Source organism: Ammodytes marinus, assembly GCF_949987685.1.
Source record: "Ammodytes marinus genome assembly, chromosome: 3".
Taxonomy (NCBI): Eukaryota; Metazoa; Chordata; class Actinopteri; order Uranoscopiformes; family Ammodytidae; genus Ammodytes; species Ammodytes marinus.
The window spans coordinates 1,526,081-1,551,858 of record NC_137232.1 but is presented as its reverse complement, the minus strand read 5'-3'; the positions used below and the strand labels follow the sequence as shown (position 1 = coordinate 1,551,858).

The window sequence follows — 25,778 nt, the reverse complement described above, 5'->3', positions numbered from 1 at the left end:
AAAAGCACAGACAAGGAGCATACAAGTGGCATGAATGCAGACAAAAACACATAAGCACAAACAAGGGCATACAGACAAGGAGCATAAACTCATACACAAACACAATATTGACCAGAAATTGTGGAGTCTAGGACAGAACCAAAACATATGAGCCAGGGTTCCATCAGAGTGTTTGCACATAAGGCAAAGGGGTGACGAGGAGGGATAGAATGAATGCAATTCCACACGCGAACAGTGGAGCCGATGTACAACCTTAAAATAAATTAATTGGTGCCTTGAGTTGATCGAGCAAGAGTGTATGCTGCGAAGACACTTAGCCCAAGCATCCTCTGAAATTTCTACTGCTATTTCTCTCTCCCAGGACTCCTTCAAATGCTGTGTGGACGGGGCAGTGTGATCCGCAAACAAGTTTATAAACCTAGAGACTAGTTTTTTGGTATCAGGTTTATTTATCAGCAAGGACTGGAGTTCAACAGGGGGATTATAAATTGCAAAATGTTACCTCTGACATAGTTCCTTATTTGCAGGTATCTGACAAAATGAGGGCTGCAGTGTATCCCTCAGCTGAGCAAATGAAGAGAATACATTATCAGTGTAGGGGAGAACGGGGTAATTTGTCACATGGGTTGGATGTCACAATCGTTATATCTCGGAACCAGAAGGCGCTGTCTGTGAAATTTTATTTTTGTATGTAAATATCCAGAATTGGGATCAGAGGTCATCTACATAGTCTTCCTTGGAGTTATACCGCTGAATTTGAGGTGAGACGACTGTTTGTGTTTTTCATGTCAAATTCAAAATATTTAGCTCCTCAGTATTTTTCTTCTAGGCTTTTACACAATGGGTTTATAACAAAACACTTGTTACCCATACAAAGTGTGAAGGGTAAACTATAGTTTAAATTGTGGTTAGCGAGCTAATTAGTTGTCAGATGGTTGTTGGCCTTGATGCTAGCAAGAAATTCAAGTTGGGGTTGGTCGTCACATTTTTTGGGGGGTTGGTTGTCACATGTTATCTCAAGGCTGCAGCCAGAAAAGGAACTCAATAATGAAAGAAATTGTCAAGCTGCATCCTCACTGACACCCCAGAGAAGGAAAGACTAGAGCAGGAAAAGGCAGCTAGCATGCAAAAGAAAAAAGTGCAACAAAATCAAAACAACCCAGTGCATCCCAAACTGGACCAGCTGCCAAGGCTACAGTAAGTTATGTAGGCCTATTTGTCAACTTGACAATGCAATTAAACTTTCAAATTTAGTTCTACTTGCTTGCCTTCTTTTTAAGATTATTCCCATTAAGATAACATTGTGACAAACAACCCCATAGGTTGTCACAATGTGTAAGGGTGTCTTTGATGATTAATTTCTTCTTTATTACAATAAGATAGAAAAAGTAAGGGGTACACATTTCAAGCCAACACCTTAAGCTTCAATTTAATGTAGGAATGACTATTGAAAGATGTTTAGGTGATAAGCAATTCTCACTAGAGTAAAAAGTGTGCCTACTTACCCCGTTCTCCCCTACAAGTCCTTAATAGTAACAAGACCTCAGCTTTTCCAGACTGAGAAAACAGTATCTGTTTGTGAAGGTGGAAATGCATGGCCGTGGCAAATTGTAGGGGAGGGAGTAGAATGGAGGTGCTCTGCAACCCAAACAACCTTGAGCACTCTAACCTTTAACAGGGTTTATAGATAGAATCAGAACATTTGATGACCTGCAGAGGTTATGCACTGTTATTGTGCGATGTATATTAAATTGAGGATGTATATTACATTGAAATAACAGCTGCAGGTTATTTTTCTTGAGTCAATGATTCAAGAGTCAAGACATTAATGTTGATCAGCTTCAATATTGTTTTATGATATGAAAGCTAACCTGGTAGATTCATGAAGTCAGCTGCTGGTAGGGAGGTTTTGTCATGGTGTTGTTGTCTCATTGCAGAAATACTTGATTGTGTAGTCTTAATCAACTTTTTGGCATGTACAGTATCTTGTCAAATTCAATTGTCTCTAGGCAAGGCAAGGCAAGTTTATTTATATAGCACAATTCAAACACAAGGCCATTCAAAGTGCTTTACAGGGGCAAGATTAGAAGACATTTAAAAGCGAATGAAAAGAAGTAAAACATTTAAATTAAATAAAAAGTGCAGGTTAAAATGGAAACAGAAAAGTCTTCAGACTCGATTTAACCCATTGATGACAGCTGCTGCGCGATGCCACATTGGCTCTCCTGCCTGATGCTGCATCGCGCAGCATTATTACTTTATCTAATTTTCATGGCATTCCCAGCATAGAATGCACTGTCATTGGTTCAAATACACATGAGGTGGGTTTTGTTGATTTTTTTAAGACCACGTGACCACCCAAAAGTTGTGTGGTTTGCCGAAAATCACTTCAATCAAAAAAATAAAAAATAAAACAAAATAATAAAAAAAATACGCCGGCTATGTCGGCGACGGAACAGTTAGTGGCGTTTGGTGCGCAGAATCAAGGTCTACTATAGACTACTGACGAAAATCACACAACACATTGCATCTATTTATTAACAATATTTAATAATTTTCTAATTCATCTAATTTTGACAATTTTTAGAAATATGTGTTGGTTTGTAAGCGCTAAGGGAGCATGTTTAAATAAAACCTGTGAACCTTAACTTTTAAATGTATTTTATTTCATGTTTCTATGTGCTACACAGGCTTAGATATTAAGGTTTTGGTAGACTTGACAATTCGTACTATTTTTTCAGAAAACCCTCAGGCATTAAGGACATGCATCCTAGATTGCCATAGTCATCAATGGGTTAAAAGAACTGAGGGTTGCAGCAGACCTCAAGTTTTCTGGGAGTTTGTTCCAGATATTTGGTGCATAAAAACTAAAAGCTGCTTCTCCTCGTTTAGTCCTAACTCTTGGGACTGTAAGTAAACCTGTCCCAGACGACCTAAGGGCTCTGGACGGTTCATAACGTATCAGCAGATCAGTAATGTATTTTGGCGCTAAACCATTTAGTGCTTTATAAACCAACATCAGTATTTTGAAATCAATTCTTTGAGTGACAGGAAGCCAGTGTAAAGACCTCAGAACTGGGGTAATGTGATCCACTTTTTTGGTCCTAGTGAGGACTCGAGCAGCAGCGTTCTGAATTAGCTGAAGCTGTCTGATAGATTTTTTTGGAAGGCCTGCAAGGACACTGTTACAGTAGTCAAGTCTACTAAAGATAAATGCATGGACAAGTTTTTCTAAATCTTGCTGAGACATAAGTCCTTTAATTCTTGATATGTTTTTAAGGTGGTAGGCTGACTTATTAATTGATTTAATGTGTTTCTTGAAATTCAAGTCGGAGTCTATGACAATACCAAGATTTCTGGCTTGGTGTGTGGTTTCTAGCATAACAGATGTAAGCTGTGCGCTGACTTTTAATTGTTCATCTTTGGCACCAAAGACAATTACTTCAGTTTTGTTGTTGTTTAATTGAAGGAAATTTTGGCACATCCAATCATTGATTTGTTCAATGCACTTACTCAGTGCTTGTACCGGACTGTAGTCTCCTGGTGATATGGTTATGTAAATTTGTGTGTCGTCTGCATAATTATGGTAGCATAATTTGTTCTTATTCATAATCTGAGCTAGTGGGAGCATGTAGATGTTAAACAGAAGAGGCCCAAGAATGGAACCTTGGGGGACCCCGCATTCAATATGTGTCCGCTCAGATGTGAAATTGCCTATTGACACATAGTAGTCTCTGTCCTTTAAGTAGGATTCAAACCAGTTTAGCACAGTTCCAGAAAGTCCAACCCAGTTTGCTAGTCGATCTAGTAATATGTTGTGGTCAACTGTATCAAAAGCGGCTCTGAGATCCAGTAAAACTAAAACAGAACTTTTGCCACTGTCTGTGTTTAAGTGGATGTCATTGAGGACCTTAACCAGAGCAGTCTCAGTGCTGTGGTGTTGTCGAAATCCTGACTGGAAAACATCAAAGCAGTTGTTCATTGCTAGGTAGTTATTTAGCTGTTGATAAACAGCCTTTTCAATGATTTTGCTTAAAAATGGTAGGTTAGATATGGGCCTATAATTGTTCATGAGCGATGTATCTAGATTGTTCTTTTTTAGGAGTGGCTTGAAGATTGCTGTTTTCAGGGCCTGTGGGAATACACCTGTCCGAAGGGACATGTTGACAATTTGTAGAACATCTGAGGCCATACAGCTAAAAACTGTTTTAAAGAAGCCTGTGGGAAGAATGTCAAGGCAACAGGAGGAGGAGTTCAGGTGTTGTATAATGTCCTCCAGGTTTTTGTGGTTTATCAGATAAAATTGTGTCATTGCATTTGGATTGATTTTAAGTGGGCATAGCGATAACACATATGTTGAACTTTGTATTGATGCAGTGACAGCTTGTCTAATTTTGTGAATTTTCTCAGTAAAGAAGGAGGCAAATTCATTGCAGGCCCTCGTGGAGAGATGTTCAGATGCTACTGACACAGGAGGGTTTGTTAATCTGTCGACAGTAGCAAACAGGGCACGTGCATTGTTGTTGTTTTTGGTGATGATGTCAGAAAAGAAAGACTGCCTTGCACTTTTCATCTCTGAGTTAAAAGTGCAAAGTTTCTCTTTGAAGATGTCATAATGAACCTGGAGATTTGTTTTTCGCCACCTGCGTTCCGCTTTACGGCACTCTCTTTTTTCTATTCTGACCTGCGGGGTATTTCTCCAATGAGATCTTTTCTTACCAGAGACAACCTTCATCTTAGTGGGCGCAATATCATCTATAACACTTGTAATTTTGCCGTTAAAGTTGTCTAAAAGCTCATTAACTGAGTTACAGGGGAGGGGTGGTATTAAAGAAAATGCTTGAATAAATGTTTCACTGGTATTTTCTGTAATATACCGTTTTTTGATTACTTTTGATTGATCAGTTGTGTGCACAGACATTTTACTACTCAAAAAATAAACAGGAATGGTCTGAGAGGGGATCTTCTCTAACAAAACTTTGGCTGGCAGAGGGCAGTGTAACTAGACAAGAGAATAATTTGATTCTAGCCTTTTTGCAACATTGTTACATCATTATTTTTATTTATTTTTATTTATTATTCTTTCGGACAATTCCACACAATAAACAATTTTCTCTTTCATATATTCATACATTTAACTTTGTGTTGTCCGAAGGGTGACGGAAGAAGCCAAAGGCTTATCAGGTCCCGCCCACATCATTAACATTTATTCAACTAAATAAATTATTAGTTTAAGCTAATATAATCTGCAGTCAGTTGTAAATAGTTATCATTTTAAGAGGTGGAAGCAGTGGTCAATGCATAACTTCGACCTCAACAGGATAATTAACCTGGTTAATTAAATATTTAAAGTCACTTTGAATATTTAGCCTCACTGAATACTGCATGTACAGTACTTTTGATCAGAAGATCATATGGAAATAATTGCAGCAATGTCAGATTAATAATCAAAATGTCCATGAAATACGTAACTCAGCTAAACTCTCACAAAAGGCACAACAAAGTCTAAATCTGATTATTTGTGTGCTCTTTAAACAACTGTCTCTGTCGTTCCTAATTGCTTCCACTTTGTTATAATACCACTGACAGTAAACTGTGGAATATTTAGGAGCAAGGAAATTTCCTGGCTGGACTTGCACAGGTGGTATCCTATCACAGTACCACGCTGGAATTCACTGAGGTCCTGAGAGGGGAGCGTGCTTTTATTCCCACAGCCCTATATTCCAACATTTCTTCGATTTTTTTCTAAATGAGGCCCTATGTTCCAACGGGAACGTGTCTATCTTCCCTTAGCCCAGTGGTTCTCAATTATTTTCTGTCATGCATTAATTATTTCTCACCTTACTAATTTAAAAATAGTCTGAATGGGAAGTTAGAAAAATCAAAACAATTATTTCCTTAAAAAAAAGAAGATTATATAGTTAAAGGGAATCCATCAACAGGGAGGGGAGAGAGAGGGCCTCACCCCGACTTCCAACGTCCCTTCCTGCCTGTCACTGATGAAGGCAGTGATTGACGTGGATGCTGCTCCACAGAACGCTCCACGGTGGCTGTTGTGACTAGGGAAGTCGAAAAGGGAGAGGCAGGGGCTCTTACGGTCTCGCTGAATTTGAACTCAAACGCAGTTCAATCGGGCATTATAACAACATGCTTTTATTTGAGAATTGATGACATTGGCCAAGAAAAATATATATATTACATTTTAAAAATATTTACCTTTGGTAAAAAGGGCACATATCAAGTCAGAGGCAAAGGGGCAGGTGCTTGAGCACCACCTGGGGTCTATCTGTGCACGTGCCTGCATGCTAACAAAGCTCTAAATACCAGCTCTGTCATTTACAGCAGGCCGCAGCTGCTTTTCTTCTCAGCTTACTTCTACATCACCTTCTTTATCACCTTCTCCTCCACACTGCTTGGAAACTTTAGAAATCATTATGTTCCCTATCATAAAGTATTCATAAGTGAAATCAATGAGATGTCTGTGTGTGTGTGTGTGTGTGTGTGTGTGTGTGTGTGTGTGTGTGTGTGTGTGTGGGCAGAAAAAAGCAGTGCTGATGTGTCAGTCCATGTGTGTGTGCGTTAATACTTAGGTACAGTATGTGTGTGTACGTGTGTTTGTAAAGAGTAGTTAGTTAAAACCAGTGCTATTAAAAAGAAAAGAAAACTCCCACTAGAGTTAGAAATATTAACGAATGGGGCGCCCTTAGCTCAGTTGGTTGGGAGTCCCCCCCCTGGGCCGGGCCCAGCAGCAGACCCGGGTTTGATTCCCGCCCGCGGTCGTTCTCTGCATGTCACTCCCCTCTCTGCCCCATTTCACCTCTGTCTCTTCAAACTATCAATAAAGCATGAAAAATGCCAAAAAATATCTTTAATATATATATATATATATATATATATACACTCAACAAAAATATAAACGCAACACTTTTGTTTTTGCTCCCATTTTTCATGAGATGGACTTAAAGATCTAAAATTCATTCCAGATACACAATATTACCATTTCTCTCAAACATTGTTCACAAATCTGTCTAAATGTGTGATAGTGAGCACTTCTGCTTTGCTGAGATAATCCATCCCACCTCACAGGTGTGCCACATCAAGATGCTGATCTGACATCATGATTAGTGCACAGGTGTGCCTTAGACTGTCCACAATAAAAGGCCACCCTGAAATGTGCAGTTTTGTCTCACAGCAAAATGCCACAGATGCCACAAGCATTGAGGGAGCGTGCAATTGGCATGCTGACAGCAGGAATGTCAACCAGATCTGTTGCTCGTGCATTGAATGTTAATTTCTCCACCATAAGCCGTCTCCAAAGGCGTTTCAGAGAATATGGCAGTACATCCAACCGGCCTCACAACCGCAGACCACGTGTAACCACACCAGCCCAGGACCTCCACATCCAGCAGGTTCACCTCCAAGATCGTCTGAGACCAGCCACTGAGACAGCTGCTGAAACAATTGGTTTGCATAACCAAACAATTTCTGCACAAACTGTCAGAAACCGTCTCAGGGAAGCTCAACTGCATGCTCGTCATCCTCATCGGGGTCTTGACCTGACTCCAGCTCGTCGCCGTAACAGACTTGAGTGGGCAAATGCTCACATTCGATGGCGTCTGGCACGTTGGAGAGGTGTTCTCTTCACGGATGAATCTCGGTTTACATTGTTCAGGGCAGATGGCAGACAGCGTGTGTGGCGTCGTGTGGGTGAGCGCTTTGCTGATGTCAATGTTGTGGATCGAGTGGCCCATGGTGGTGGTGGGGTTATGGTATGGGCAGGCATCTGTTATGGACGAAGAACACAGGTGCATTTTATTGATGGCATTTTGAATGCACAGAGATACCGTGATGAGATCCTGAGGCCCATTGTTGTGCCATACATCCATGAACATCACCTCACGTTTCAGCAAGATAATGCACGGCCCCATGTTGCAAGGATCTGTACACAATTCTTGGAAGCTGAAAATGTCCCAGTTCTTGCATGGCCAGCATACTCACCGGACATGTCACCCATTGAGCATGTTTGGGATGTGCTTGACCGGCGTATACGACAGCGTGCACCACTTCCCACTAATATCCAGCAACTTCGCACAGCCATTGAAGAGGAGTGGACCAACATTCCACAGGCCACAATTGACAATCTGATAAACTCTATGCGAAGAAGATGTGTTGCACTGCATGAGGCAAATGGTGGTCACACCAGATACTGACTGGTTCTGAGGTTCCCCAGACCCCCAATAAAGCAAAAAAATGCACATTTCAGAGTGGCCTTTTATTGTGGACAGTCTAAGGCACACCTGTGCACTAATCATGATGTCAGATCAGCATCTTGATGTGGCACACCTGTGAGGTGGGATGGATTATCTCAGCAAAGCAGAAGTGCTCACTATCACACATTTAGACAGATTTGTGAACAATGTTTGAGAGAAATGGTAATATTGTGTATCTGGAATGAATTTTAGATCTTTAACCCCATCTCATGAAAAATGGGAGCAAAAACAAAAGTGTTGCGTTTATATTTTTGTTGAGTGTATATACATACATACACTGTATATATATATTAACGAATGAGCTTATGGTATGGAGAAGAATTAACGGGGATATTGTCTCATAATAATAATAATGGATTGGATTTATACAGCGCTTTTCAAGGCACTCAAAGCGCTTTACAGTGTTCCTTTCGTTCACACACAGTCATACTGGTGGTGGTAAACTACGATAGTAGCCACAGCTGCCCTGGGGCAGACTGACGAAAGCGTGGCTGCCATTCAGCGCCAACGGCCCCTCCGACCACCACCTCAAACATACAGCAATCATACACATTCACACAAGGCAAGGTGGGTGAAGTGTCTTGCCCAGGGATACAACAACCATGACACAGGTGGCCAGGCGGGGATCGAACCGCGAACCCTAGGACCGCTTAACCATCTGAGCCACAGTCGCCCCTCATAACTCTGACCTTGGCAATTCAGAAAAAAACGGGGCAAACATTTTTTGTCAAGAGAATAATTTCGCTTCCGTATGAGAAGCAATAGTCTATTTTAAAAAGTTACGCATATCAGCAGCAGCAAAAGTATTAAGCTGGCGCGGCACAGCATTGCTGACAGTGTTTTATATTCGCTGTATTATGTAGGCAAACTATAATAGCCTACTGTGCAGTAAACAGACTGTCGCTTCTTTTAAATGGGGAGTGAAAGACATTAACGTCAGACACATTAGGTGACAGTTTCCATTGAAGAGCCTGATTGATTTATTACCAGATCCATTTTCCTCAAGTGATCACAGTTTAAATTATTATAGCATTTTTATATTCACATTTGGCTATTTAAAGAGGCTCGTCTGTGACTTTGGGATTGCACAAGTGAAGAGTAACGATCGCGTGCAGCCGCAGCGTTACATTGATCCACCTGACAGAAATCTGTTCAGTGGCACAGACGTTAAAAGAGATTTCTATGGAATGATTTTGCTTCAAACTATACAAGGACGCGTGTGACAGTGACACTCTTTCTTCGTCGGAGCTGCAGCGTAAAGTGAAAACAAACTCAGGGTAGGTCTAACCACCCATACAGCAGGTTAGACCCATGGCGTATGTTGCTGCAGTAACTGACTCTCGGTTGCGCTGAACCTGCTTCCTGAAACGGAAAACCGAGTTTCCACTAACTCAGAGCGAACAAACTCTTGGCTGCCTCAAAACCAGCTACCTGAAACAGGCCTCTGATCTCTGAAGTTAAACCTGCCAAGCATCACAAACGTCCACTGGAGCAAGGACGAAATTTTGATTTCAGAAGTGGGGGGGACACACATTTTTAATAAAACTCTAATGGAAAACCAAGAAAAATGCGCACTCTCCAAAAAATTCTTGAAAACAAACTAAAGAGGTGCAAGACCAAAATATAAATGACATAAACTCCCTACTGTGAGTTGCTGACCCAGCTCATGAACTCACTACTGAGTCGCTACTATTTCTTACCAATACAATAATACATTTAGACAACTTTTTAGTACGCTGGCCTCAATATAAAACTGTACCTGTCCAGTTTGCTTCTTTCATCTGACAAAATATATAGATGCACGTGTTTGAACTTTGAAAGCTCTGATACAGATTATCGTCACCCTAACATTTGTCACAATGCTTAATCTCATGATTTACATATGTTTATTCTTTCAACCTCACCTGTGAGCCTCCAGCTTCTCCTCCTCTACCTCCTCCAGCCTCTTCTCCTCCTCCTGCCTCTTCTCCTCCATCTCCTCCAGCTTCTCCTCCTCTACCTCCTCCAGCCTCTTCTCCTCCAGCTTCTCCTCCTCTACCTCCTCCAGCTTCTCCTCCTCTACCTCCTCCACCCTCTTGTCTTCCATCTCCTCCAGCCTCTCCTGCTCTCCCTCCTCTAGCCTCTCCTCCTGTATCTCCTTCTGTCACCTGACAAAAATATGTGGATGCATAACATGAACAGTGCGACAATTTGGGGTGCAACAATCATCAATTTTGATGATATGGTTATAGAGGAAAAAACTTCTAATTTCACAATTATCATGAGTTTTGATGTATAAAATCACAATTGTAATCTAATTCATTGTAATTTCCCTAATCTTTCATTGTTGGTGTTTTTTCATTTTTGCTGCCTTTCGACATAAAAATAATACATGAACATAAGTGTATCTCTTTGGCATTAAATATAAGCTTTTTAAAATATTTGCATTGTTGGGGCTCTACAGTTAAAATAATAATAATAATGATGATAATAATGCATTTTATTTATCAGCACTTTCAATAAAACTCAAAGACACTTGACAAGGTTATTGAGATCTTTGTAGCTAATTGATGAGGAGGATCTTGAAGTGGATATGCTGCTTTATTGGGAGCCAGTGAAGGTGTTGCAGGATGGGTGTAATTACTATCTATGGGTGTAATGCATTTATTTGAGTAACTTACACTTTGACTTCTAAAGAAGTCCCTTATATCCACTTTTCTTCTTTTAGACATGTCGGCGCCTTATTACCACACACACGCACGCGCGCGCGCGCACGCATGCACATGGACACGATTCAAACATTAATGTAAATGAAACCTCTGATATTCATATCATGGGGTAAGAGCTATACACTGAGAGCAGCGGAAAATACTGATAAACCTTTTCGTGATACTGAAAATGCTGGCTTTAGACTCAACAGACCTCGCTCAGCCCTTAATCTCGCTTCGTAGTATACCCCTCTGGACAACTAGCAGACTGGTGTACTCATCATGGATGTATTGGGTGTACTGAGTGTGCACGCAAGATGGAGTGACAGCGGGGACGGCCAATCACACAAGAAACGGCAGAGCCAATCGAGGAGCTTGTGGGCGGTCTAAACTCAGGGAAACAGGCTTCAGCTTGAGCGGCGGTTTTCCGCTTGGTCCTAGTGCTTGACATGTCTCTGTTTACTATAGCGCAACATTATTTTTGGACGGTAAAAAGTGCAGGGGACCAAAACGGCCTTTTGAAAAAGTGCAGGGGACATGTCCCCTGTGTCCCCCCCCCAAATTACGTCCGTGCACTGGAGCATTCAAAACTTATTTCCAAACATCATCTTCAAAATGTGTAATGTGTGATCTAATGCAGGGCTGTACGCTTATTTTTTTAGGTGGTAGCACTGGTGCTAGCAAGCAAAAAAATTCAGTAGCACAAAAATTAATTTGGTAGCACACAAAGTATGATCGAAAATTTGCATAACCTTAACCCTTGCATTTCACTGTAATTACTTTTGAGCCTGTCATCTTGGTCTCCTTTGAGATTCTCAATTAATATTATATCCTAGTGTGTGCAGTAATAATTGCAGAAGAATGAATAGGGGTGCACTGATTGCAATTTAGACAAAAGAATCTAACCTGCCAATTGCAATTTTTTGCTGATTCAGAATAATTTTTCCCCATAAAAATATAAAAATAATATATATATCTATATCTATATATGTTTTGTATATACATATAATTATTGTATTAATAATAATATTTCTTTTTTTGAAAATGTCCTTCTGTTAATTAAAACCAAACTTTAAAACATTAAACATAGCCTATTAAATAAATAAGTATACATATTGGTACAATTTAGGATAAATGAAATAGGTTGTTGTGAATGTGTTGGAAGTTGTTCTTCAGTGGCTTATTTCAAACTTTGTTTTTAGACTACTGTTGACTTTTCTCTGCAGCTGAATGAGTTGCCTTTCAAGATAGCGCACTGCAGGGCTGTGAAGCGCTAACTTCCTGTTCTTACTGGCTTCAAAATAAAAGTCAACTAACGTTTGGCTTGTAACAGGCTTTTAACGTGAAGGCGCACAGGAAATGTTCTGTTTGCACACGCGTTAACTTAACTGCAGTAATCTCCTTCCGGTTATTACCGTTGGTGAAGTTTTTATATGGTAGAATCGCAGCACGAGCACAGATCCCGAGGACACATATCTTTCACCAGCTAAAGTGAAGGGTGGACTCAATAACTTATTTGCCTATGTCTACATTTACCCCCATTTGGAGTGTTAATGTAGAGCCCTCTAAGCAGTGTTGTGCATCTCTCCTCTGTGTTTCAAAGACAGCCTCTCCTCATTATCAACTAGCACTAGTGCGAATGGACTTGTATTCATCATCGCACGTGATCAATTTCAGTAGCAAATGCGATCAAAACTGTCGCACTGTACAGCCCTGATCTAATGCGATGTTCATTTTAAATCTCAGAGAAGTCAGAGCCATTCCCTTTGTGTGTGTGTGTGTGTGTGTGTGTGTGAGCATTTCTTAATAGTTTATTATTTAGTTTGCAAAATTAACCCTTTTGTCCACTTGTTTAATTTATTTTATTGTTTATTATTGCTTTTTAATTTTTTATTATTTACTTGTTCGAAATAAAAACATTTTCAATTCAATTCAATTCAATTCAATTCAATTCAATTCAATTCAATTCAATTCAATTCAATTCAATTCAATTCAACCCTTTTAATTGCCAGCTGTATATCCTCCATAACTGTTAATGTTTGGGTTTATTTTGTGGCCAATTATGAACAGGGGAATTAAACAGTCACACAACACTGAAATTGGTAATGTTGTCCTGGCTCCACTATTTTGAATAGACTCCCAGTTTACTTTAGACAGAAAAAAAACCTACACATCTTACATTGCAAGCTGGAAACTCCTTCAGTTCAGACTGCAATTAACTTTTCATACTGCCTCAGGAAATAAAAACTCAGTGGTTTTAAGATGTAGCATGCAAGTTTAAATGTGTGTTGTATGCTTGATGTATTTGGATGGTGTGTCCTCCTAGGTTCCAAGCTACTCGTTGTCCATCAGAGCTCTGGATACTGGAGTCCCTCCTATGTCCTCCACTGTCCTGGTCAACATAGATATCTCTGATGTCAATGACAACCCACCCATCTTCTCCCCGACCAACCTCTCCACTGTCATACAGGTACTCCTCTTCATTCATGTGAATTTAACTTCACCACGTCAATAAGAATGTCCCCGTATTAGTTTAAAAGGGACTTTGGCTACAATTGACCCTTCGCCAAGCCACACCCCGAAAACACAGGCCACCCAATCACAGCGCAGCATAGGACAGGAGGTAGGACAATTGGTAGAAATGGTCAAACATTGTTCATGGGATACTTGTAATAGTGACACTCAATAGTCGGAGAGGTTGGATGAGAAATAATTCTATAATTAAAGCTAATGTGGCTATAGTCTGGATATACGTCTCTGCAGTGGCTCATTGCAAAAAAAAGGGCACAATATATTCTATCGATGAATGACCAAATCAAATACAAAATCCCCCCCTGGCCTAATGACTTTTAATACCCGGCCACACATAGAGTGTTTCTCAAAGGAATTTGGGAGACTGTGTTTGGGACCCTGGATCTTCTAGGGGGGTCCGGGGAGCTCCCCCGTAAAAAAATGTTGAACCTTTTAAAGTAAAATGCATCAATCTGGTGCACTTTGAGAAGAAAGCTAAGGCTAAATCACCTGTGTCAATGTGGGCTATTTAGTACTATTTTCTGGAATACAGTCAGCTTACATTTTTTTAAATAATCCCTTATCCCGAATTCTCTCTTTGAAGTCTTCGTTAGGCCCCTGATCTCCGTACTAATAATATCCTATTAAGGTAAATACAAGATTACTGCAAGTCTTGTAACATAGAAATAATTTATGGTTGGGACAAAATAATATAATTATGACTGATTTAGTACCACCAACCCACTTTGCGTAGTTAAAATAAAATGTGTGGACAGCTTTTAAGATATTTCAATAACATTTGAGGAACAGTTCAACATTATAATCTGATCTTTAAAAGGCCCTGAACAGTTAACATGACTCTGGTCTTGACTCTGACCTTTCATCTTCATCTTCCTCCTTGCTGCTGGTGGATGCTTTCATCCAGGAGAGCAGAGAGCTGCTCCTCTGGGCTGCCTGCTGTAGCTCCCTTTCTTTTTCCTTTTTAACCTCTCCTTTCTAGGCATTATACTGCAATTTGTAAATAAAAAGAGACCAACCATATGAATTAGACTGCTTGGTTACATTACAACCAGGCACAAGGCTACTTTTTCTGCAGGCAATTGGGAATTGCCTGTTTGTCATTTAGCAAATAAATTACTGCATGTGTTAATTATACAGCCTAAAGTAAACCTAAACAACACTAAATATTCAGCATACTGATAGATTCACATGCTGTACCAATGACAAACTCTGCCGACATAAGTTGTGTTCATCACGTCATATCTATTTTTTATTTTTTTGGCTAGCTTGTTAAGCAGGACAGTCGGCTAATTTATGCTCAGCTGTGTGGCGCTGCATGATAGAGGCTACTTTAAAACAGAGACAAATAAATGCAAGTTATAGCTTGGCAACTTAGGGGGCAAACAATACACTCTTGACTCCATTCATGTACAGTTGTGTTCAAAATAATAGCAGTGTGTTTAAAAAATTTAGTAAAGATCAAAATCCTAATAATAGCTTTTATTTTCATGCATTGGGGACATTGCACATTCAATTCCAAATCCAAATATGAAGAAACTTTAGTCAAATGTGTCTATATCTTTATAGAAAGTGAAGAAAAAGGAATATTAGACTGTTCATAAAAATAGCAGTGTCTGCATTTTTCTTTACAACTCAAACAATTACTGTATCAACTGAAAAATGCATGAAGATTTAGCTTTCCTATGAATCACTGAACTAATATTTAGTTGTATAACCTCTGTTTCTGAGAACTGCTTCACATCTGTGTTGCATGGAGTCGACCAACTTATGGCACCTGTGAACAGGTGTTTCAGCCCAGGACGATTGGACTGCATTCCACAATTCCTCTGCATTTCTTGGTTTTGCCTCAAAAACAGCATTTTTGATGTCACCACATAGGTTTTCTATTGGATTAAGGTCCAGGGATTGGGCTGGCCACTCCATAATGTTAATCTTGTTGGTCTGGAACCAAGATCTTGTTCGCTTACTGGTGTGTTTGGGGTCGTTGACTTGTTGGAACACCCATTTCAAGGGCATTTCCTCTTCAGCATAAGGCAACATGACCTCTTCAAGTATTCTAATTAGTGGTGGGCCGATAACGGCGTTAACGTGCTGCGTTAACGCCAGACTCTTATCGGCGATAAAAAAAATATCGCCGTTAATCTCTTATTCCTCTTATTTTAGCGCGGATGTATACCTGGCCGAATTGCACTGTAGTGCACGAGTCAGAACGAGTCCGACTTCGCACCTGTGTACCACATCAAACGTAACGTGCTGACATGGATGCAGCTAGGAAGCCGCCGGGTTTGCTTCAGGGAAAATGTATTTTTAAGAAGCTTCCCAATGGAAACCTCGACAAGACCAAGGTTGTTTGCACCTTGTGCAATGCGGAATTGGTTTACTGTAGGAGTTCTAACAGTCTGTGCTCTCTGAAGCGGCCGGGGCATGCGTGTGTGCAATGGGAGAGCTTTGTGTGGAGAGAAAAAAAAGAGGCAAGGGAAATCGCCAAAGCCAATGCATAGCCTCGACTCATTAAAGGTTGAAAATCACTGAATTACACAACATGTAGGCTAGCCTATGGCTTAAGGCTATGGAAATCATTATGGAAACAATATTTTTTTTATCAGTGATAGCTCAGCTGATCTCGTTGCTATAGAGACCACGTCCGTCCGCTTTGTTTGACAACTGACAGAGCTGCCAAGTCTCACCCTTTTGGCCGTGAGACACACTCATATCAACCAGCTCACACTCTCACACGCTAGCCTACAACTCAAATTTCTCACGCGGAGAAGTTAATCCCCAAAATAACGATTGTTTTGCGGGACTTTTATTTTGACAGTCTTATATTGAAAAGCTAACGGACATGAGTTCCGTGACATCCTCTTTCTGCACGCGGGTTAACTTGATGCATTAGGTGTGCACCTGCACAGGAGATGAGCCCCTGGTCTGATGCGCCACCTGGCTTGAGAAACACGTTCTCAAAGACTTACTTTGAGTCATTATTTAGCAGCACACACATATTATGAATGAATTCAAATGAGACATTTTAATCTAGATTAATCTAGATTAATTCCAAAATTAATCTAGATTAATCTATATTAAAAAAATTAATCTATGCCCACCTCTAATTCTAATGTATCCAAACTGATCCATGATCCATGGTATGCGATAAATAGACCCGACACCATAGTATGAGAAACATCCCCTTAACATGTCTGTGGCACCATGCTTCACTGTCTTCAAAGTGTACTGTGGCTTGAATTCCGTGTTTGGGGGTCGTCTGACAAACTGTCTGCGGCCCCTATTCAAGCCACAGTACAATTTGAAGCATGGTGGCACAGACATCATGTTATGGGGATGTTTCTCATACTATGGTGTCCGGTCTATTTATCGCATACCATGGATCATGGATCAGTTTGGATACATTTAAATACTTGAAGAGGTCATGTTGCCTTATGCTGAAGAGGAAATGCCCTTGAAATGGGTGTTCCAACAAGTCAACGACCCCAAACACACCAGTAAGCGAACAAGATCTTGGTTCCAGACCAACGAGGTTAACGTTATGGAGTGGCCAGCCCAATCCCTGGATTGAAAACATATGTGGTGACATCAAAAATGCTGTTTTTGAGGCAAAACCAAGAAATGCAGAGGAATTGTGGAATGTAGTCCAATCGTCTTGGGCTGAAACACCTGTTCACAGGTGCCATAAGTTGGTCGGTTCCCTGCAACACAGATGCTCAGAAACAGAGGTTATACAACTAAATATTAGTTCAGTGATTGAAAGCTAAAGCTTCATGCATTTTTCAGTTGATACAGTAAATGTTTGAGTTGTAAAGAAAAATGCAGACACTGCTATTTTTTCGAACAGTCTAATATTCCTTTTTCTTCACTTTCTGTAAAGATGAAGAAACATTTGATAAATGTTTCTTCATATTTGGATTTGGAATAGAATGTGCAATGTCCCCAATGCATTTGTGTGTTTGGAAATTAAAGCTATGATAAGGATTTTGATCTTGCCTCACTTTTTTAAACACACTGCTATTATTTTGAACACAACTGTATGTTACCTCGCTGGTGGGGCAGGGCAGGACGGGGAGTAGGTGTGTGTGTGCAGCAGCTGCTGCAACGCGCCTCCGTTTGTGTCCACTCTGCACGTTCACGTTGACAAAGGAAGTGTGTGTGGAGGAGGAGGATGAGGGGGGGGCATATTTATTGGGGCATTATTGTAAAACGTTTTTAATCGTTGAGCATTTATAGATGATAATGTCGGCATGGGCCACATACACTGTAAAAAAATAAATAACAAACTTTCAGATTTTTTTCAAAAGGGCACTTGAGTGGGCCAGGGGAAAAGGGCAGGTGCTACAGCACCACTTTGGGTCTACCTGTGCACCACTGCATCTCTGGGTTGAAACTGTTGCAACGTTGGTGTGATACTTAATAACAACTTTGTCATTTGTGATCCAGCCAGCTTGTTAACTCTATGATATTACAGTCAAGTGTGTAGTGTTACCGTGACGTCAATATGTTTCAACTATCAGGTAATACTGCGGTTCACTTTCACTCTGTGATCCATAGGCTTTATCTTCTATATTTTTCTTTTTTTATATGCATTTTCTTTTTTTCGTGATTTTGTTCCTGAGTTAGTTTGGTATCCTGAATATACCCTTAAGATGCATATTGTAAACCTCTCTGTCTGTAATGGCTTTCTTGTTTTTCCAAAAGTTTGACAATATTTTTCCAGTTAGTGCCAGGCAGAGCGCCATGCTGGTCGGACTTAGCAACAGTAACTAAGGGCGGCGGGGCTTAGGGAAGGGTCAATTGCAAATCTCTGACTTTTATTGTTTTGTAAACTCCAAATTGCAATGGCAAAATCTCTGCAAACAAGCAGCGACACATCAATTCTCACGCCTGTATAAATGACTTATTACAACAAATAGAAACAACTGTAGTGGTGATTATGGAAATCAGTGGTTTATACATAAAGTGTTTATACTGTAAGGTCTTACAGTAGTTAAACCAGGAGCTATGTCTGTCTTTCAAATTGTATTAGTTTCCTTTTGAATTATGATGTTGTTGAAAGAAACATCACAATGTGACCTTAATATGTCCTTGAACAGACAAGTCTTTTCCAATGCTGTGTCTCCTCTCAACAGGAAAACAAGCCAATTGGCACCAGCCTCCTGCAGCTGTCTGTTACAGACAAGGACTCCTCCCACAATGGCCCACCTTTTGACTTCTACATCCTGTCAGGAAATGAAGGCGGAGAGTTTCTGCTGAAGAACGATGGAACACTGGTAGCCAATCAAGTGTTCAAGAGAGACCTGGCAACTGAATATGTTATTCAAATACAGGTATAGATGTTATCATCACACCTGCAGAGTTTTTAATGAATTGCTGAGCCACACACCATGTGAAATATCTCAGCATGTGGCAGCAACATTTTTATGGCAGTAAAAGTGCTTCTATTATTATTATTATTAGTGAAAATGATTGCATAACTATTGTTGCTTGTGTCACTATTGTTACTATTGCTATTATTAGTTCTATTTGTTGTATTACTTTTGTTGCCATTGTATTGCTTTGAAGCCAAGCCAGGTTCTGTCTGAGGTTTGCTCTCCTTAAAGTGGAGTTGTTTCTAGGCATGGTCACAGAGCGCTTGCTCATGGAGGATGCTTGTGTCTTTACAAATTAGTATGGTCTCGAAGATTCAGTTGAAGTGCACTGTTTAACATTTCATGTAAGCACAATGGCAACTGAAAAATATGTTGAAGAGTAGCAGGTGAAAGTTTAAAATTGAGCAATTCTAAAAATAAACATATTGTATATTAACGGGGTTATGCACACATAAACAATTACCGGTAACACTTTACAAAAAGGGTAGATTTTTAAACTGTTAGTTATTGCTTATTTAATGCTATTGATAGTTAGGTAATGCTTATTAAGCATTAAGTAACTGTTATTGCTTAGTAATTAATAGTTAGTCAATGATTGGTTAAGCATTAACTATGCATACGTGTTGCATACTATTGCTTAGTTAATGCATATAAAACATTGACGAAGCAGTTATTAACGGTTAGTTATTGCTTTGTTGATGCTGATTAAGCATGAACTTTAAGCATTAAGTAACAGTTAATCAATGTACCCTTATTATAAAGTGTTACCGCTTGGATAATTATTAGCTAACTGAGCAGAGTTAAAGCTTGGGTATGTGATTTCTGATTGGTCAAAGTTAACATGAGCTGTACACTTTGACCAATCAGAGCGAGGCTCCGATTCTCTGTTGTTATTGGCTGTTGGGACTGTCCATTCACTTTGGCACAACTTTGTTGGTGTAGAGCGTGTCAGGGAGGGACCATAGGGGAGGGACCAGAGAGAACAAGTGGAGCGGTTGAGGTATTTGGATTCGAATCTCTATCCCAACTGCCATTTTCTCCCCAAATCCTCCACCCCAGCTTTAATGCTTAACCAAGCTTTGAATAAACGTTAATAACTAAGCATTAAGAGTTAGTAAACGCTTAATAAGCAGAAGGTACGTATGAACTAACTGTTAATAGCATTAACTAAGCATTAACTAACAGTTAATTAATGTAAACGTCTTGCAAAGTGTTACCGATATGTTACCATGTCCTTTCTCCTGTTTTTCCCTTTATTGTGTGTTTGTTCATGTCTCTTGTCTCTTGTCTCCCAGGTGTCAGACTGTGGTAAACCTCGTCTGTCCTCCTCCTCCATGTTGACAGTGCGTGTGATAGAGGAGAGCCTCCACCGGCCTGTAGCCTCTCCCCTTGAGGTTTATATTGTCACTATGGAGGACGAGTTCCCCGGCGGTGTGATCGGGCAGTTACACGCCACAGACGCAGACCCTTATGACGCGCTGAGCTTTGGCCATGCCCCTCCGGCCCAGCGCAGTCTGTTTAAGATCAGCCCTCGCGACGGCAAGATCATCGCTCTAGGGGGCTTGGATTCGGGCCGGTATTTCCTCAACGCCAGTGTCAGCGACGGGCGATTTGCCGTGCCTGTGCCCGTCAACGTGCAAGTGGAGCAGGCTACACCGGAGATGCTGCGTGAGGCGGTGACGGTTCGATTTGAGAGTGTGTCTCCTCAGGACTTTGTGGCTCTGCACATGAAGAGTGTGTTGAAGGTTCTTCAGCAGGCTGCTTCTGCCTCTCAGCACCAAGACACACTGCACCTGCTCAGCCTGCAGCCGGTCGGGGGGACCCAACAGCTGGACATGCTTGTTGCCGTGGAGAAAACAGAAGGGGACGGATACTACAAGGCAGCCTACCTCACCCAGAAACTCAGCGCGTCTAGGCGGCAGCTGGAAGAGGTCCTGAGGGTGTCCGCCATCTTGGATAAGAACTGCTCGGGGCTGGAGTGTCGTGGGGCGCAGTGTGAACAGAGCATTGTCCTGGACTCTCATAATCTAGCCACGTACAGCACCCCACGTGCCAGCTTTGTCTCACCACGCTTCCACCGCACCTCACGCTGCACATGCAATGGTGAGTGATAGAATCTCCTCCTAAATGTTTATGATGATGAAATGTAACATCTTTTTTTTTTACTACTTTTATTTGTGGTTTTACAGTTTTTTTACATACGGACAAAAAAAAACTCACACATTTTGGTTCCCTATGTGCTGCAGCACTGGGCCCCATATAGCGGGGAATTTATGGGGGTGGCCTGACAGCTCATATCTAAGCCTTTCCACATGTAGAATGCCCACCAGTTCCCTCAGCCAGGTATCGAACTGAGAGGCCAAGTCGGACTTCCACAGCTTCAGGATACATCTTTTAGCAATTACCATGCCATAAACCATGATTATGCGTGCATTATGGTCCAATTTTTCCAGGGCTGTGGAATGACCAAACAGAGCGGTTTCCGGATCAGGAGTTAAAGAAACATTTAAAACATTAGAATACCATTGAAATACAAGACACCAAAAGTTGTAAAGATTTGGACATTCCCAAAAGTGGTGAGCAAGTGTACCCTCGGCAATCTTACACCTGTTACATAAAGGCGAAAGATCTGGGAAAATGTTATGCAGTTTAACCTAAGAATAGTGCAATCTTAGTGTGACCTTAAATTGAATTAACTGAAGCCTCGAATTTATAGAGCAGGATTTTATGCTTTTTAGCGCTCCCTCCCAGACATCGTCAGCTATTCCAATGTTTAAGTCTTTTTCCCAGGCTTGCCTTATTTTTAAAGTGTATTTGTCCTGCCGGTCTAAAAATATTCCCACAAAAGATGAAATCAGGTTTTTAGCTTCTGGTGAGCCCAGTAAAGTTTTGGACAATGAATCATCTGCGGGCAGGGACTCAGAGGATGGTATATTCTGTCTGACATAATTCCTCACCTGTAGATACCTGAAGAATTGAGCTTTCAACAGTGAAAACTGTTACAGGAATTCTTTTATCAAAAAACCCAAGTGTTTTTAATAAAGAGATCAGTCAGGCATTTTCAAAGCAAGTTGGTTTTTACTTGCAAACAGCTGATGCAAGGGTCAAACAACAATGTATCAGGTGCATACATGGTTGAATACAAAAACTGAACTGAAATAACAGAGTTTATATGTCTGACAAAATGTGTATGTGAACACGTTGTGTTTGTGTGTCCAGGGTCATTGCTGACGTGGATGAGTTTTAATTAAACTGATAAGGATTTTCCCAGAAACTTGCATCCCGTTTCCCAACACCATCAGCAGGTGTTATTCATCCAATGTCTGAGAACAGAACGTGGGAGTCTGTACTCCCTTTTTTCAAGGCCATTCACAGTACTTCTCTTGTGAAAACAACAAGTTGTATATTGTGAGTCAAACAAAGTTCACAGCAAAAAGCATGAATGTTTTAGTATTAAAATGTTATAATATATAAGGAAACAAAGTTTTGTTAACAAAAACTTTGAAACAAGCTGATCAAATGAAGTGACGTGACCATTTATATAAAGGTAACTGTTACTATTCCCTTCCGACTCCAATCTCTGAATGCTGAATCTCGGTAGTTCACAGGCCTTCCTAATTTGGTTCCAAATTCTCTGACCGTTGGACAAGGTAAAGTGGTCTCCTAAAGGAGGCAGGCGGTCTGGGAGAAGAGATAAGGAGGGCAGTAAGAGAGGTTTTTGGTGCCAAGCTTTTTTCAATTTCCAACCAGGGGGGCAGATCAGGTCTAATGCCTTTTTCATATGTAAATTGCCAATACACCATCACTCTAGCATTGGCAGCCCAGTAATAATGTAAAAAACATGGTAACCCCAGTCCGCCATGCTCCCTGGGTTTCTGAAGATGGGCTTTTGAGATCCTATGTGCTTTATATCCCCAAATGAAAGGCATTACAATAGAATCAATTGACTTCAAGTAAGATTTAGGAATATAAATTGGCACATTCTGAAATAGATACAGAAATCTCGGCAGGGAGACCATCTTTACTGCGTTCACACGGCCAATAAGGGAGATCGGTAATGTTCTCCATTTCTCTATGTTCTCCTTTAGTTTGTTCAGTCTTTTCATAAAATTTAACTCAAAAAGTGTATTTGGGTTTTTAGATAATTTAATGCCCAGGTACTTTATACTGACCAGATTTGTTTTAAACTGCGTATTGGCAAGGAATGTTGGGTCCAGATCTGCTGTTAAAGACAAGAGTTCACTTTTTTGCCAGTTTATGGTGTAACCCGAGACGTCGCCAAAAGAATTAATTCGCTGGAGTAGGTGGGGGATGGAATTCTTGGGGTCGGCTAAAAAGAGGGCGATGCCATCTGCGTATAGAGAAATCTTATGGTCCATCCCACCTAGTGATATTGGCTTTATAAGTGTGTGCCCTCTTATGCTAATAGCCAGGGGCTCGATGGCCAACGCAAAGAGGAGCGGCGAGAGGGGGCAACCCTGGCGCGTCCCCCTCGTAAGGGCAAAGGGTGTGGATCTCATATTCACTTCCGGCTTGCTGAGGGTGAAGAGCTATTTACTGAGAGCAGCGGAGAACTCAGATTCACAGCATTAAAAATCTCTGAAAATCTCTGGAGATGTCCAAAAAAGGAAAAACCACTGATAAGGGAATGGAAGAAGACAAAGTTTTTGCGGAAGAAATGAAAAAACAGTTGGCAGACTTGAAGAAAGGAATGTTGGCAGATTTGAAGAGAGAAATAAAAAGTGAGAGGGAGACGGAGCGAGCACTGCGGAAGGCTGAGCTGGCTGGGATTGTTGACGAATTGATTGGGCGTTTTGATGTAAAAATCAAAGAGAAAGTTGCTGCTGGTCTGAAGCCACTGATGATCGAATTGAAGGAACTTCAAGCCGTCAATGTGAAGAAAGATCAGCTCTTGAAAGAGCTTGGAGATAAAATTGATGATCAAGAACAACAAGCAAAATACAGAGATGTGATACTAACTGGAATGGATATTAAACCAAGGTCGTATGCAGGTGCCGGGAATGGAGAAAAAGAGGGCGATACAGGGAATGTAACGGTGGAAAAACAAGTGGCAATGTTTCTGAGAAGCAAAGCCATTAATCTGGATCTAGAGAACGTGGAGTCCTGTTTTCTTCTCCCGGAGGGGAAATTCGCCAAAAAGCGTGCTGTCATTCTGAAATTTGTGAGTAGAAAGCATCATGCCTCAGTCAAGGCATGAAGCTTAAAGGTGAACAAATTGGAATGAGTGAAAATTTAACCAAGAGAAAGGCTTATTTGGCCTATCAAGCTAGAGGGTTAAAAAAATGTGGACAGGTCCAACAAACTTGGACGAGAGATGGAAGAATCTTCATCAAAATGAATGGAGCTACACCCGAAGAAGCCAAAATTGTGCAAATCAAAACGGAGGAGGATTTGGATCAATTCCGGAGGGACGAGGATTAAAGAAGGCAAAAGCATGGACTTTTTGGATTAAAGAAGGCAATACCATGGACTTTGAACTAAAGGGATTTAAACTGGTTTGTGTCAAAATATAAGGTTTGAAATCGTAAATACAATGTGCTCTGCTATTGTTAATCTAATGGAATGTGTGACTATTGAAATTCAAATGAAAGATAAATGTTAATTATCAACTGTGTGTTCAGAACACCCGATTCAAAAATGGAAGACTTTCTCTGACTGAAGAATTTGTAAATACACTGCATGTTATGGGACTGTAGCCGAGGTCAGCAGACACACTGACTGTTTTGAATACTTTTGCAGATGTGTTTAGGCTACTAGAGAAGAAATGGACAAGGCCATATCTGCATTGTCACAGGCAGAGAGGAAAATAGAGACCTAAAATTATCTGTGTTTTAGAATGATTCTTCTTAAAAAAAAGAAAAAAAAATTCTAACTGTAGTAGCTGTGTATCTGTGTATCTGAATATTATGGCAGTGGGGGCGGGACCCGATAAGCCTTTGGCTTCTCCTGCTTCCCTTCGGACGATAACACAAAGTAATATGTATGAATATGCAATGAGAAAATTATGTATTGTGTGTAATTGTCCGGAAGAATAATAATAAATAAATAAATAAATCTTTCCTGGTTTGTTAGAATGGAGGCGGTGGGATGGGCATATATTAAACGCACCATGAAATAAAAGGGGCCCCAAGACCGAACTCCTCCAGCACCTTGAGCAACTACCCCCACTCAACCTGGTCGAAAGCCTTTTCCGCGTTCAGACACAAAATAGCTTGTTTGGAAGAGCTGTCGAATTTGTTATACATAATATTTAGGACTCTCCTAAAATTAAAAAATTAAAACCTATTGGGGATGAACCCGGTCTGATCTGTGTGAATAATGGATTCTATAAATTAGTTTACCGTACTTTTCGGACTATAAGCCGCAACTTTTTCCCCATTTTTCGACCCTGTTATTACACAGCACAGTATATGTTCTGTAGCTACTAGGGATGGGCGTTAGTAATCGAGTACTCCTCGTTTCAAATGAACTCGATTGGTGGATGAGGAAAATATATATATTTTTTTGTGTCTGTAGCCTTTAGGCCGGCGGGCCGCGGCTGCCCCTATTTTAAAATGTTATATAGTGTACAAAACGGCACAAGACGGATAAAATAAAGTTTAACAAAATTCAATATTTTGATGCAAGTGCAATAAACTGAACGTTGTGTCAAACATCTGCAAACAAACTGCAAATATCTGCCACCTCCGTGCCACAGCAGCGCAGCCTGTGTTCTCCACAGCACCGCGGAGCTGAACACGGTCTCTCCTTTCTTCTACAGAACATTTTCAGGAATATAACTGTCCAATTATTTCAAAGCAGATGATAAAGTTACGTTTATAAAAAGGGGAGATGACACCTGTTACTCTCAGTTAGTAATGATTAGACTCCAGGTGAGCATGCAAGGTGCTCTC

The 25,778-nt window shown here is 40.6% G+C and overlaps 1 protein-coding gene across 1 annotated transcript in view; it reads left to right on the top strand.

Annotated features, from left to right (window-relative positions):
• Positions 1–25,778, top strand: part of fat3a (FAT atypical cadherin 3a) — a gene marked incomplete at its 5' end in the record, with an annotated part of 180,183 nt that overhangs the window by 106,778 nt on the left and 47,627 nt on the right. The window contains 3 exons of the mRNA XM_080054049.1: positions 13,284–13,427; positions 18,625–18,822; positions 20,160–20,967. Of these exons, the coding sequence (XP_079910175.1) occupies positions 13,284–13,427; positions 18,625–18,822; positions 20,160–20,967 (1,150 nt within the window). The remainder of the gene's footprint in view (positions 1–13,283; positions 13,428–18,624; positions 18,823–20,159; positions 20,968–25,778) is intronic.